The sequence below is a fragment of the Limulus polyphemus genome, unplaced genomic scaffold (genome assembly GCF_000517525.1).
Source record: "Limulus polyphemus unplaced genomic scaffold, Limulus_polyphemus-2.1.2 Scaffold405, whole genome shotgun sequence".
Lineage (NCBI taxonomy): Eukaryota > Metazoa > Arthropoda > Merostomata > Xiphosura > Limulidae > Limulus > Limulus polyphemus.
Window position 1 is genome coordinate 354,036 of NW_013666015.1, and position 13,021 is coordinate 367,056.

The 13,021-nt window shown below is 33.9% G+C and overlaps 1 protein-coding gene across 1 annotated transcript in view; it reads left to right on the plus strand.

Moving 5' to 3' along the window:
- The window catches only part of LOC106458023, a 58,539-nt gene that overhangs the window by 26,123 nt on the left and 19,395 nt on the right, over positions 1-13,021 (plus strand). Inside the window, exons 3-7 of the mRNA XM_022384135.1 lie at positions 4,817-4,909; positions 6,288-6,422; positions 6,768-6,881; positions 7,560-7,642; positions 12,286-12,388. Of these exons, the coding sequence (XP_022239843.1) occupies positions 4,817-4,909; positions 6,288-6,422; positions 6,768-6,881; positions 7,560-7,642; positions 12,286-12,388 (528 nt within the window). The remainder of the gene's footprint in view (positions 1-4,816; positions 4,910-6,287; positions 6,423-6,767; positions 6,882-7,559; positions 7,643-12,285; positions 12,389-13,021) is intronic.

A 13,021-nucleotide genomic window follows, 5' to 3' on the forward strand; every position in this document is an offset into this window, starting at 1 on the left:
ACAGTTCCAACAACCTTTCTGGCTGGATACCAGCCTTTCCTGCTGTGGCATCTCCCCTGTGTTGAAGTTGCCAGCATTGAGCTCTCTTGTGCCCAAGTTTGTTACAGTGCAAGCAAAGTCCCTCAAACTTCTCTGAAAGCTGACCTTTTCTGGCCTTGAATCCAGATGACTGTACCAATCTCGGTACCTCTGTGCTGGACTTAACGTAGGATTCAAATTCGAGAGCCATTGCATCCTGCATGGTAGAGGGGTGTGCTTGCTTCACTTGTATCTTTAGTTGTGGACTGTCCAAGGCATCTACAAACTGATCTCTCAGCAACAACTTGAGGAGATCGGGTGGTGCAGTTGGGTAGGCCTTGTGTGCCATGCTATCCAAGTCCTGTGCCAGCTCTTGCAGGCTCTCTCCTTTAGCACAGACTCTCGTCCTGAACCTGGCCCTGTAGACTTCTGACTGGTTTTGGGTTCCGTATCTGAGTTCCAGAGCCTCTACCAGTGTTCTATAGTTGTGTCTGTCGACTGCTGTCAACTGTCCATGTATTTCCAGTGGTTGTCCCTTCAAGCTCTTTGCCAGATATACAGCTTTCTGTTCCTCTGTCCATCCATTCATCTCTGCCAGTAGCTCGAATTGTGCCCTATATGCTTCCCATGGTGCCTTCCCATCGAATTCCTGTGGCTTCCTTCACACTGGATCACTCCTATTACTGACATTCATATCTGGGATGTGACTTCTAACTGGACTGAATATGTCTGCATTAGGGTTTAGCTGCGGGCTCTGTAAGGGGCTTGCCATTGTCTGGGGCTGATTAAGTCGATGGTCAACGTATCCTCCTTGTGTAACACACAACAAATTGTTCTTTAACGTATCTAATTCGCTTTTAAATTTACTGATGCTTTCCATTTGTACCTCTTGCAATTGTTGTTGATTTTCCTGTAGTTGCTGCTGACTTTCCTGCAACTGTTGGAGACGTTCTTCCTGTTTCCTTTCTTGTTCCAGTTGCCACTGCTGTAATCTCTCTTCTTGTTTCTTTTCTCGTTCTTCTTGTTTATTTTCTTTTTTCCTCCAACAACTGCTGTAATATCTCTTCTTGTTTCTTTTCTCGTTCATTTTCTCGTTCTTCTTGTTTCTCTTCTTGTTTATTTTGTTGTTCGAGCTGCCATTGTTGCAGGTTTTCTTGCAACTGCTGTTGTCTCTCTTCCTGTTTCTTTTGCTGTTCTTGTATTGCTGCCATCAAATCTGCTAAACTGTAGTTTGATTTGCAGCTTCTCGTTTCCATCTTCTCTTTTTCTTCTTCTTCTTTTTTATCCCACTTCTGACACCAATTTGTTACGTCTCCGTTTGTTAATTGATTTTATTAAGAAAGAACTTGTGTCGCTTAAGTTTCGTCGGAACGAAGTTACGGAAAACTGGTTTATTATTTCCGAATATAACTCTGCGATACACTTAATCTCAATACTCGCGCTAAAACAACACTGTAACGAACGAACGTTAACTTCAACAATACCGTGTGACTGCAGTTCAATTACTCACTATCTACACCTTACCGCGTCACGTTGTCCCCTCCTATATATATACCAGCGTAACCTATTTCTAGTAAGAACTTGAACATTCGACAAAGTACATGATAGTTCTAGAACCGTTGCGTCACAGTGTCATGTGACTCGCTGACGCAACAATAAGATTATGTTATCTATGCACTACAAGAGAGATATGTGCATGATATGATGTCCATGTACAATTAAAATTATCTTAAAGTTACTGTAGAAGTAGTTGTGTAATCTGACACGCCAGTGTTTATATTGCTTTTGGCAGTAATATTGCAATATTCTATACTATACAGCTCTTTCTGGTGTTTAGCCATTGGAAATAATGGTTAATATAGACGCGGTTGGGACTTTCGACGAAAAAGTTAAAGTATCAAATACAGGACTCTATAATGATTATACTGTTTATTATCTCTAAATACACCCATTATAGCATTTGACCAATTTATGTAAAACTGTAGTACTTTGTTGTTATCTTCTTTATTAAGTTATAGAGATAATTTGACACATTTTACTGAATTGTTTGTTTGTTGCGCATAGCTACACAATGGTCTATTTGTCCTTTACTCACCGTGAGTATCCAAACCCGATATTTAGAGTTATAATCCTTCAGACTTAATGCTGAACTACTGAGGGAGATTGTTGTGAAAGGAGAGCAAACATTTCTCAGATCTCTATTAGTGTCTGTATTTATTGACGCCCTCAAAACAATTTTAACATTAGGATATTATGTCGTGAGCATATTTTCAAATGGTTTTGAGAAAAGGCTTAAAAATCAATAATTTCACGTAAGTAAAAATGCTATGTTTTCTATTATGTATGAAAAGAAAACTAGGTACTTGTCAAATTTTCTGCTGAAACTTTTAACACACAATAGAGCAATCTTTCTAATTATCACTAGGTTGGCTCCTGTATCTTTAATACCGAAGCTTTAATTTTACTAGTTTTGTTGTTGTTGTTCTTTTTATCAGTGACAGCATATTTAAGAATTTTCAAGATGGTCATATATGTTTAATACACATAAATAAGATATTTTGTGGTATCTTTGGTGCGTTATTGCATCAGCTACATTGTCTAGATTTTATTTGGTTATTACTAATAAAGAAATCTTCACGTCGAACAACAAATTATAGGGGTAATAATTTGGCTCTGTGTGAGAATTTAAATGACATATAGACACAAAATCTGTGCAAACAAGAGGGATCTTTGCTTACAAGCATGTCTATGGACTAATAACGCTGAAATCCGGGATTCAATTCCCCGCTGTAGACGCAGCTGTTAGCCCAATGTGATTTTGTTATAAAACAAACAAAACGAAACTTACAAGCACGAGTAATAAAGTGCCAGAAAGAATAAGTTTCGGACAATAACACTTGTATTTACTTTCGTCGATAATTGTCATTTTCCATTAGGTATTTGAATTATGTTAGCCTTAACGAGTTCATAAAATTACGTGGAACCAGATACAACTTTGGTTAGCATGGACAATCGATATTCGGTTGATTAATCGTATGTGCGTGTGTCTCTATATATTGTGTTTCTTTTTGGAGACTTTATTTCCAATGAGGATATCCAGTCAGGACAGGTAAAAACAAAACAAAAAGATACATTATTAAATCATTAACTTGACGAGAAAGGTGTATATTGAAGCATTTGAGACATTTTATCGAAATTACAAATGCTTCTAGGAGAGAAAATTGAATAGTCTATGTATGCCATAAATACCTGTCAGTTGCAGCAAGGATATGCACATTTAACAAAAGTATAATAGAAGCTTCGTAAAGACGATTGTCCAAATAAGAAAATGGATGTTTACAAATGGCTGAGATGCGTCGTCGAATCGCGACATCATATGGTTTGTCTAAACTGTATAAACAGACGCTATCATAGCAGAGGGAAAAGTTACAGAAAGTTTGGGTAACATTGCTAACTACAAAAATGAACTGATAAACAAAAAAGAGAGATACACGCAAAGAAGCAGCCGTTTAACAGCATCTGACCATATCCAATTTTGTCCAGTTTTGATTCAAGCAGTCAGCAGTGATTCAGCAAAATTAAACCACTTGGATGAAGGACATACTTGTGGATTGGACTTGCGATGGTACTTGACAAATCGCAATATCACGGGAAATTATGTATAAAATATACATAAATAAATAAAATGTTATCCTTCAGTCTAGCACAATTCACATTAATAATTTCAACCCACACTTAATATAACTTACTTCTCATGTAACCAAGAACTACGTTACAGTAGTCCTTCATTCCTTGTTTTATACCTAAATATTTACTTTTTCATTTCTCCAGTGTGTTTTTAGATCACAGGTTTGCATGTACAAGCATCGATAATGTAATGTATTGTCAAATATGTACTTTTTTATTTATTTTCCGCCGTTCTTATACCCTCACTTTATATTTGGAAAGATTTCAATTACTTAAATTACTTGTGGAAGAAAACGAGGTGTTTCTTTCTTCATATCAGTTTCCTTTAGAATCAGTTCCTTCATTTATAGGGGAAAAAAACAGCATATTATTTTTTCTAATAATTTCACAGGCCAACTTATGTAAGGAATTATATTTACTGACTATATAGCATCACAGCTCATACTAGAAGTTTTTAGAACCCTGCTTAACTTGACTTAGTTTCATTTATGCCTATGAGTTATGAGAACTTTATTCTCTTCTTGTATTTATTTCAAAATAATACATGGTACTTGAGTTTTATGTACTAAAAGTAATTAACTATTCTCATTTTAGAAGTTTTGAACTATGTATAGTGTTACGTCTCCGTTTGTTAATTAACTTTCAGTAACTTCGTTCCGACGAAACTTAAGCGACACAAGTTCTTTCTTAATAAAACTGGTTTATTATTTCCGAATATAACTTTACCAATACACTCAACTTCAACAATCGCGCTAAACAAACGCTGTAACGTCTCTCGTGCTCTCTAACTGCAGTTCAATTACTCACTATCTACACAGACATTACATTCCCCTCTTTTATATACCAGCCTACCCTATATCTAGTAAGAACTAGAACATTCGCCAAAGTACATGATAGTTCTAGAAACGTTGCATCACAGTAGTCATGTGACTCGATGACACAACAATAGTATTAGTAGGAAACATGATAAAGATTATCATTTAAACTAAGTATATGTTTCTTTAGTAGCACTTTTACACCTGTAATAAAATATCATTGTTTAAATGCTATTGGTACTTTTAGCATCACATAGCTAACATGAAAGTTGCTCATTTGTTCTCTTATTCTACAGGTTCTTTGGCATTTGGACATTTTCAGAAGAAGTTTCCGAGATATCAAAGGTCATACGTGTATGGCAGAGTCTTGTATATTTTGTGCTTTAAAGGTAAGTTTAAAGTTATGACAAACCTCTCAAAGTCTCTTGGTTTTTATTCCATTATGGTAATGGTCACAGCTTTAAATTTTTCCATCCAGTTTTAGTTTTTCTAAGTACTGTTTATAAAATTATGAGTTTTGTTTACTTTAGTACTTAATAGAAAATTTAAGACATGCTCATACACTTGCCTTTTAGTTTGACATCATTGTGAAAATAAATTAATGTTTCCACATAGTTTTTTAAGACATAACTTGAAAGTTGAACTAAATTTGCTAACTTTCCCTAATGTTGGTTTTCCAACACTACCAGAATACTTTGTGGCATTACAAGGTTAAACCAAGCACACAATTACCTGATATTCCCAACAATGAGAGGTTTGCAGGACAGGTGTAGTGATTTGTGGCAGCTGGAATGAGAGAAACAAGACTCAATATGAAGAGATATGAAATGAAACACTTTATTGATGAAAGAATGGATTACACACTGGCTGATCATTTACTTGAGAAGGAATATTGTATTGTTGTAGATTAAAACTACAAGAAATAAACTGTATTTAAATGTAAAGTAAGTAAAATGAAAATAAACTTTACTTGAAATAAACTGAAAACTGGCAATGCAGTTGTTAGTGAAAATATAAGTATACCCAATCAGCATACTGAAAAGAAAATGCTTAGGGAAGCCAGAACAAAAACTAAACTTCACTAGCAAGTCTTAACTCTTTCAAATAGAAATGTCAGTCTGCTCTCACAATTTACATTCTCACTGTAGATGACCAATAAAAATTGAACAAAAGTGCATGGTCATATCTCTGCTCCTTGTGACTGTCTTAGAGTAGTCCCAAATACATAAAGCAATACAAGTATCCATAAAACAGAAGATAGGCTTCTTGACCAAATACTGCTACAGCATGTACTATCTAGGGTTGCATTACACTTTAATTTTATTAAGCTTTTATGTTGCTCTAACAGGGTTTACAGGAGCAGTGTGTATAGTTAAATATTACAAAAATATCATGAATACTTAGTCTTACAGCGTACTAGATTGAAAGTTATATGTTCCAAAGCTAGCACTCTAACCCATGTATTATCTGTTGTGTTTTCACCTTGTAATATCTCAGAAGAAGCTGTAATACTGAAAGTCTAATAGTAAAAACAAATGTTTTCTAGAGTTATAAGATCCTAATAATTTCTTCTTTATTTCCTGTTATATTAAGTGTATATTATGTTAATTTGGTTGTAGATTCAATTATAATGATTTTGAAAAGGAAGGTAACAAAATGAGTTCCAACTAAATCTCAGATGTGTTTGTGTGTAAAAATGTTAAACTATATCATAATATCATAGCTTCAAATAAAGTAAAAATAAAAGCCACTAAGAATTCTATTTAGGAACTCTTTACCCAGTTCCAGTATAGTAGAGAGTCTTCCCTTCCACCTGATGCTTTAAGATTGGCTTTGGCTGAAACATTTTTTGACCAGCGTCGATTTCAGCTTGGTTTTATGGATGATGCTTTAGAATGTTTTGTAAGTAATTACATATCAGTTATAAGACTAATTATCAATGTTAATTTTACCTAAATTACATAAAAAAAAGTTAATGATAAACTGTTATGATTTGTAGCTTAAATATCAAGTCAATCAATTCATGAAGTTTGATATTGAAATCTCATGCAAATAAATATTGAGCTTAAATTTCTAGAAAGAATCTTTTATATAAAACTAAAACATCTTTTAACTTAAACAACTTGAACTATACTCAGAACATTTCTATTTCTAACAAGTAATGAACCTAGAGAAAGTCCCCCCCCCCCCCCCCATCTACTATGATATAATTGCCAAATTATAATTTTGCTTTTGTTAAATTGTTAGGAGAATATCCTGATGAGAATCCACTTTCACATAGCTAACCATGAACCAGAAAACATGTGCACCGCAAGCCACTGTATTCCTCATCAAAAATTTGCTATGACTTTAATAGAACAGGTAATGCTGTTTGGATATTGTTTTATTGATGTAAACAATCTAATAGTTACCTAACTTAAAAACTTTTTGTCTGCTATTTCATAGGCAAAAAAAAGGTTACATTACCATATTACTAAAATCAATTCTTTGTAACATTTTTTGGCAAGTCTTGTTTGTTTGGTATTTTCATTGGATTAGTACTGCATAATCTATTGATGATACACCTTCATCAGGTTACTTTGTTTTCTTTTATGTCTTGTAATTAGCATTTTGGATGGTATTAATTTAGTTTAAACATGCCCACTTGTTGGCAAACTGAACATCTACCATTTTATCTTTGAGGTTATATTGTTGAATTCTTTTTTTTCTTTTTGTTATCTCCATGAAATGATGTTTTATACCTTTATGTTCATATGCAAATAAAAATTTGTGTATTTCCAAAAAAGGCTCGTATGTTTCTTGAAGCTGTTTCTACTAATCTCATCTTTCAATATCAATGTTTTCAACCTCCATTTTTATCATATTTATGTATTTTAAGCTTTTCTTTATTGTCAGTGTCCTCACATGTCACCAGAAACAGTTTTATTATAAGGATTATAATATCAGTACACCAAATATTTGATAATACCTTTCTATAGTTTTCCATTATTATATCAAAACTACAGTTTAGGTTACATCCAGTATATTCATCTTTTTCAGAATGTATGTCATGAATGTGGAGCAACTTCTGAACCACTTCCTTTCACTCAGATGATCCATTATGTTTCATCTTCTGCTTTGTGGTGAGTTTTCAATCTATTTAAACTTAAATGCCAACTTCATAAAGCATTATTCATTAGTATTTGGTACTTTCAACATGAAAGGCACCTTATGTGAACATGGGCTAAATACTAAGACAGAGACCCTGAGTTCAGATATAGTTACCCCAAATTTTGAAGTAGTAACTAGAAAATAGCCAGCCAGTCATTAGAATCTCTCACTACAAAATTGCAAATAGCTTGCATGCTTGATTGATCCCAGTGGATTATCCTTCCACAGCTGTAAACAAACAAATTCAACATCATACACTAAACAACCAAATTGAACATCATACACCATACCCAGGTATTACCACTAATCAGTGGTGGGATTCAGCCGGTTCGCACCGGTTCGTGCGAATCTGTTCTTTCTGGCCCCTCCTTTTTTTTAATATCTAATATTTTTACATGCTGCTAGTGAGAGAACCTGTAGTTAAAATATTTGAATCCCACCACTGCCACTAATTAGATAGAAGTTACTCACATTCTATGTAAACAAGTTTAACAATAAAATACCATTTTTGGCAAAAATTCAGAATAATGGACAAGAACTACTACAAAATTATAATCTCCTTGCTCTAGAGAAATCTTTGTCCAGTTTAACACTTTATCCAAGTACTACTTAAATGATTAAGTGTCAAGTGTTAGCAACTTGTTGCACAAAAAAAATGACCAATGATCAACCAACATCACTGAAGGTATCTCTATAATCTCCAGTACATTATATATGATTGGAAGGTATTATCTGCTGAGATTAACCTTTCATTCATACAAAAGGATATTCCATACTCAAAAATGTTTTTATGGCCAGGACTGGCCCTAGTAAAAGTGGAGCCCATATCAAGATGTATATTGGGGGACCAATATAAAATAAAAATATTATATCAAGAACAATTTATTGCAACAAGTACAAATTTCCACTGTATTTCATATGTAGTTATCATTGAGTAAACCTGTCAAAAATAACATTTACTACATTTAATGGAAAAGAATTCTGAAATGAGATTACTGTACTTTAAAGTTACAGCAGTATCATTCTCAATGGAGAGGACAGCTAAGTTAGTCAAGCAATTCTGCAGTGTCGTTGATTGCAAATAAGTCTTTATGAGCTTAAGTTTAGAGAAAACTCTTTCTCCTGAAGTAACAGTAACTGGAATATTTAGGAGGATACATAATGCAGTGGTGAAGTTAGGAAAGTCCGCAGACTGTTTGTTGGAAGCTATGATGTTCAAAATCTTCAGAGTATTGGTCTGAATTTCATTTGGAAGAGTGGGTTTTAAGTTTTACATCTCCTCTGCAAGCATGAAGCCATCAATGTTGTGGTGTTCACGAGCTGTTAGTACTATTTCCAGATCTTTTGCATTTCTGACTCCAACAAATTTCTGAAGTTGAGATGTTTGGATTTATTTACATTATGTTCTTGAAGTTGTTTGCACCATTGATCCAATGAGTTCATCCATAATTTAATTGAAGCAGGGAATTCTAAAATCTTCTTGTACTTCTTCAGTTCGCTGGTCTCTACCTCCATAGGCAAATATTTTCTTTCTTCTACAGACTCTTGTGTTTGTGAACACTGGTTACAATTTCTCTTGCATCAGTCAGTGCATTGACAAAACCACTATTCCAGTATTCTTTCAGCCATTTACATATCCTCTCCAGACTCTCTATGGTGCTAGCCAATTGTTTGCTATCATTTTGCAGATCTTTGCTGATATGGTTAACTTCAAAGATGATGTCATACCAAAATATGACAGCAGTTATGAACTTGAAGTTCTTCAACTCCATACAAAGTGATTCTTCTTCACTTGTTGCTTGAGGATTTTTTTTTTTTTGCTGTCTCAGCAATTTCAACAAGAGCATCATAGATTTGGGCAGTTTGATATCAAACAGCCTTCACACTTTGAACATGGCATTCCCATCTTGTTTCACTTAGTGGCTTCACAGAGAGGTCATGAACATATTTGTGGAAGACTGTCCACCGGTGAGTTGGGCAAGAAAACATACAAGAATTGAATTACCCTGAAGAATGAGTTAGCATGATAGCATGTTTTTGCCATGTCACTGAGCAACAGGTTGTAGTTATGACATGCACATGGATTAAAGAATGCTCTTGAATTGATATGTAAAAGTCATGCTTCAACATTCAAAATGTGTCCTTTCATGTTAGCACCATTGTCATAACCTTGTCCATGGATGTCACCAAGTTCCAAGCACAGTTCTTCGAGTTCTTTCAGCAAAACTTCCAATAAAGTTTCCCCTATACTTTCTGTGACTTTAATAAACTTTATGAAGTGCTCAAAAATTTCACTTGAAACATCTGATGATCCATCTGAGACTTGTTGGAGAGTTAATGGCATTTAGTACCACAGAGAAATACTTGGCTATTTTTATTCTCTCTACAATGGTTGTCCACACTTTGTTACCCATAATTGAGATTATTTCATTCTGAATTCACTTCCCCAGGTATTGATCATGAATTTCATCATCTATAACTCTTCTGACATGTTACTGCATGACTAGATCAAATTTTGCAAATAATTCTACAAGCCCCAAAAAATTTCCATTGTTTGAGTGATAAAGTCTATCAACTGATCCTTGACATTCCATCTTGTGTTCAGCCAGGAACTGCACTATGGCCAGAAGTCGATCAAAAATATTTCTCCAGTGAAGTTTTTCAGAGTTGATGATAAAATTCTGGTTCAGTTGATCCATGGTTTAATCTTTGCTCAAGTTCCATCCATTGTAGAGCAGTTGTCAAGAGTCCCTGTGATCGCTCATGTTCAGACAGGCGCGACCTAGTATTTACCCAGTCACAAAATCCATCACATCCTAAAGCATTGTTGGAGTTACCGAAAGAGGTTGCAGCAGAAGCAAAAAATTCATTCCTTTGATGTAGAGTAAACTAGCCATTGACGATTACCAAGTTCACCATTTTCTTTCTTTTGAAGTTACTATTTGAAAACTTTCATCCATTGCGATCTCTTTGGAAATTGTACTATTCATCTCATTGTGGGCCTTTACTTACTAGAAGATCTCAGATAGCCATATCACTATGCTTTTGCCAACATGCAGGATCATTGAAATGCAAACTGTCCAAATCTCTAGAATCAGAATGTTGAGTTATAGTATCATCATATGATTGCTCATCTCCAGGAGGTTGTCGACATCATTAGCACTATCATCATTCATTCCAATGACACCTGTATAATCATTGTCATACTATTCATTCTTTTTAACTGCACCATCTCCTTGGTCAATCTTTATAGTATTCTGGTGGATTGTGGAGAGCGTGTTATGATTGGTTGGTTTATCCCTGTTTCTGATTGGTGGAGAGACTTCCTGTAGATTCAAACAATGGTAATCACGTGTTACTCACCTTTAATCTGGAATCTCTGTTTAGTGAAGGTTTCATTGTGTTAATGTAAAATCATTCTTTACTTTTTCTTATTTCCAAAATTTGTCTGTGTCAATGATTCTAGTTTTTCCCAGTTTATTTTGTGTCCAGTTAACATGGTGTGTTCTGCAATGGCTGAATTTTGTGTTTTCATGAGTTTATGTTCTTTAATTCTCAATCTGCTTGGGCTTTTGAAGAAATTGTTCAAATGTTCCACACATTTTTTTAAGTTTAGCTTTCCTGTCTGCAGCATGCTTCCTTTTCTGATTACCACTGGGGTACTTCTGACCAGTATCTCATAATCACTTTGGCAACATCTGAAACAAAAATATGTAGGTTCTTTATTGTTATTATTATATAATATATTTCTTATCTATTTGCATATATTTATTTACATATGTCATGAATATTTAAGTATCTATGGGGTGCAGGGCCCCGTCTTTGTTTGCTGTGCTCTAAGGCTGCCTCTGTTTATGGCTCAAAGGTTTACCTCTGATCACCAAATGCCTGTTTTGTTGCTCTCTCACAGAAATGTTTCCTTAATTAGCCAATTGTTGTTTATATTTCCTTCTAATTGTGAGACAAATCAAATTAAATGTCTTTTTTTAGGCAGGAAAGGGTTCTCTATCCATCATACTTCAATTCTAAAATTATTAACAATATTTATATATCGAAATCATACTAAAGTTTATCAATTCATGCTGACATTGCTATTAACAATGTAACAGGCCTGCTCCCCAGTAAGTCTAAAGGCTTAAAAATGGGTTTTGAATATCCATAGTAGGCACAGCACAGCACAGATAGCCCATTGTGTAGCTTTATGTTTAACAACAAACAAACAAACAAAGTACAGGCCTAACATTCACTCACACTAACAAATCATTCATACAGGACCATTATTAAAATTACTCAGAAAAAAAGATTTAATTTCACAGTTGAAGGTATTACTGCATGTACCTTCATGTATGCTCCCCTCTACCACCACTGTAAAAATATCATTAACGATAATAAAAGCCATTAACAATTATCTTTTAAATTATGTGTGTGTATACTGCATGAAAACGTACTGTAAAAATATCACCTTTTGTGATTATAAACAACTGATTTACAGTTTTCAATCTTAATACTATAAACTTAATTGAAGAAAACAGCAGTTTTAAGTAAGAAAAAATAATATAATGTTCAAAAAGCTTGAATGTTAGATAGTATAAAAATCAAAATGTTGTTATCCTAGCTCTCAAGCAAGCCTTATGATTACAAAGCAAAGGGATCCTACTGAATCTTTTGGTCAGTTACTACGACAAGCAGGAAGCATGGGAGAAATATGTAACTGCCCAGTAAGTCAATCCTTCCTTGAGTTTCTATTTCAAAATCAAACTAGTACATTTTATAATATTATAAACAAATTAGGAATTTGTGAATAATTTATATAACAGTTTTACCAATTTTATACCTGATATTATTGAAAATAACATAACAATGATAGTGCATGCATTCATTGAAATTATGGTTTCCATTATTTTGAAAAGAAGTTGACATTTATAAAATTGACATAAATTGTTTAAAAATAAGTATTTGTGATAAAAATTATGCAATGACTCTCAAAATTTTGTTTTATCACCCAAGTGTGTTCTGTGTTTTAAGGTAATTTTAATCTCAGTTTCACAAAACCTAATTCAATATTTGACAAATTATATCTGAAAAGATGAGTAATCAAAAGTAAAAAACACAAAAACTGAAGTTTTTTGGCACAATGAAAAGTCAAATCTTTATTATTAGTTGCAGCTGACTAGTTACCATCATCGGGGCTAGTATCTACAGTGTTAGCATATATTCAGCTACAACCATTATGTGTTCATTTTTAAAAACAAAGTCAGAAAACAAGGAGTGAAAATTAAATTGTAAATGAGAGATTACTTAAGTTAACTAAGTATTCCGATAGGATACATTGGTTGGTCCATTGTCTATAT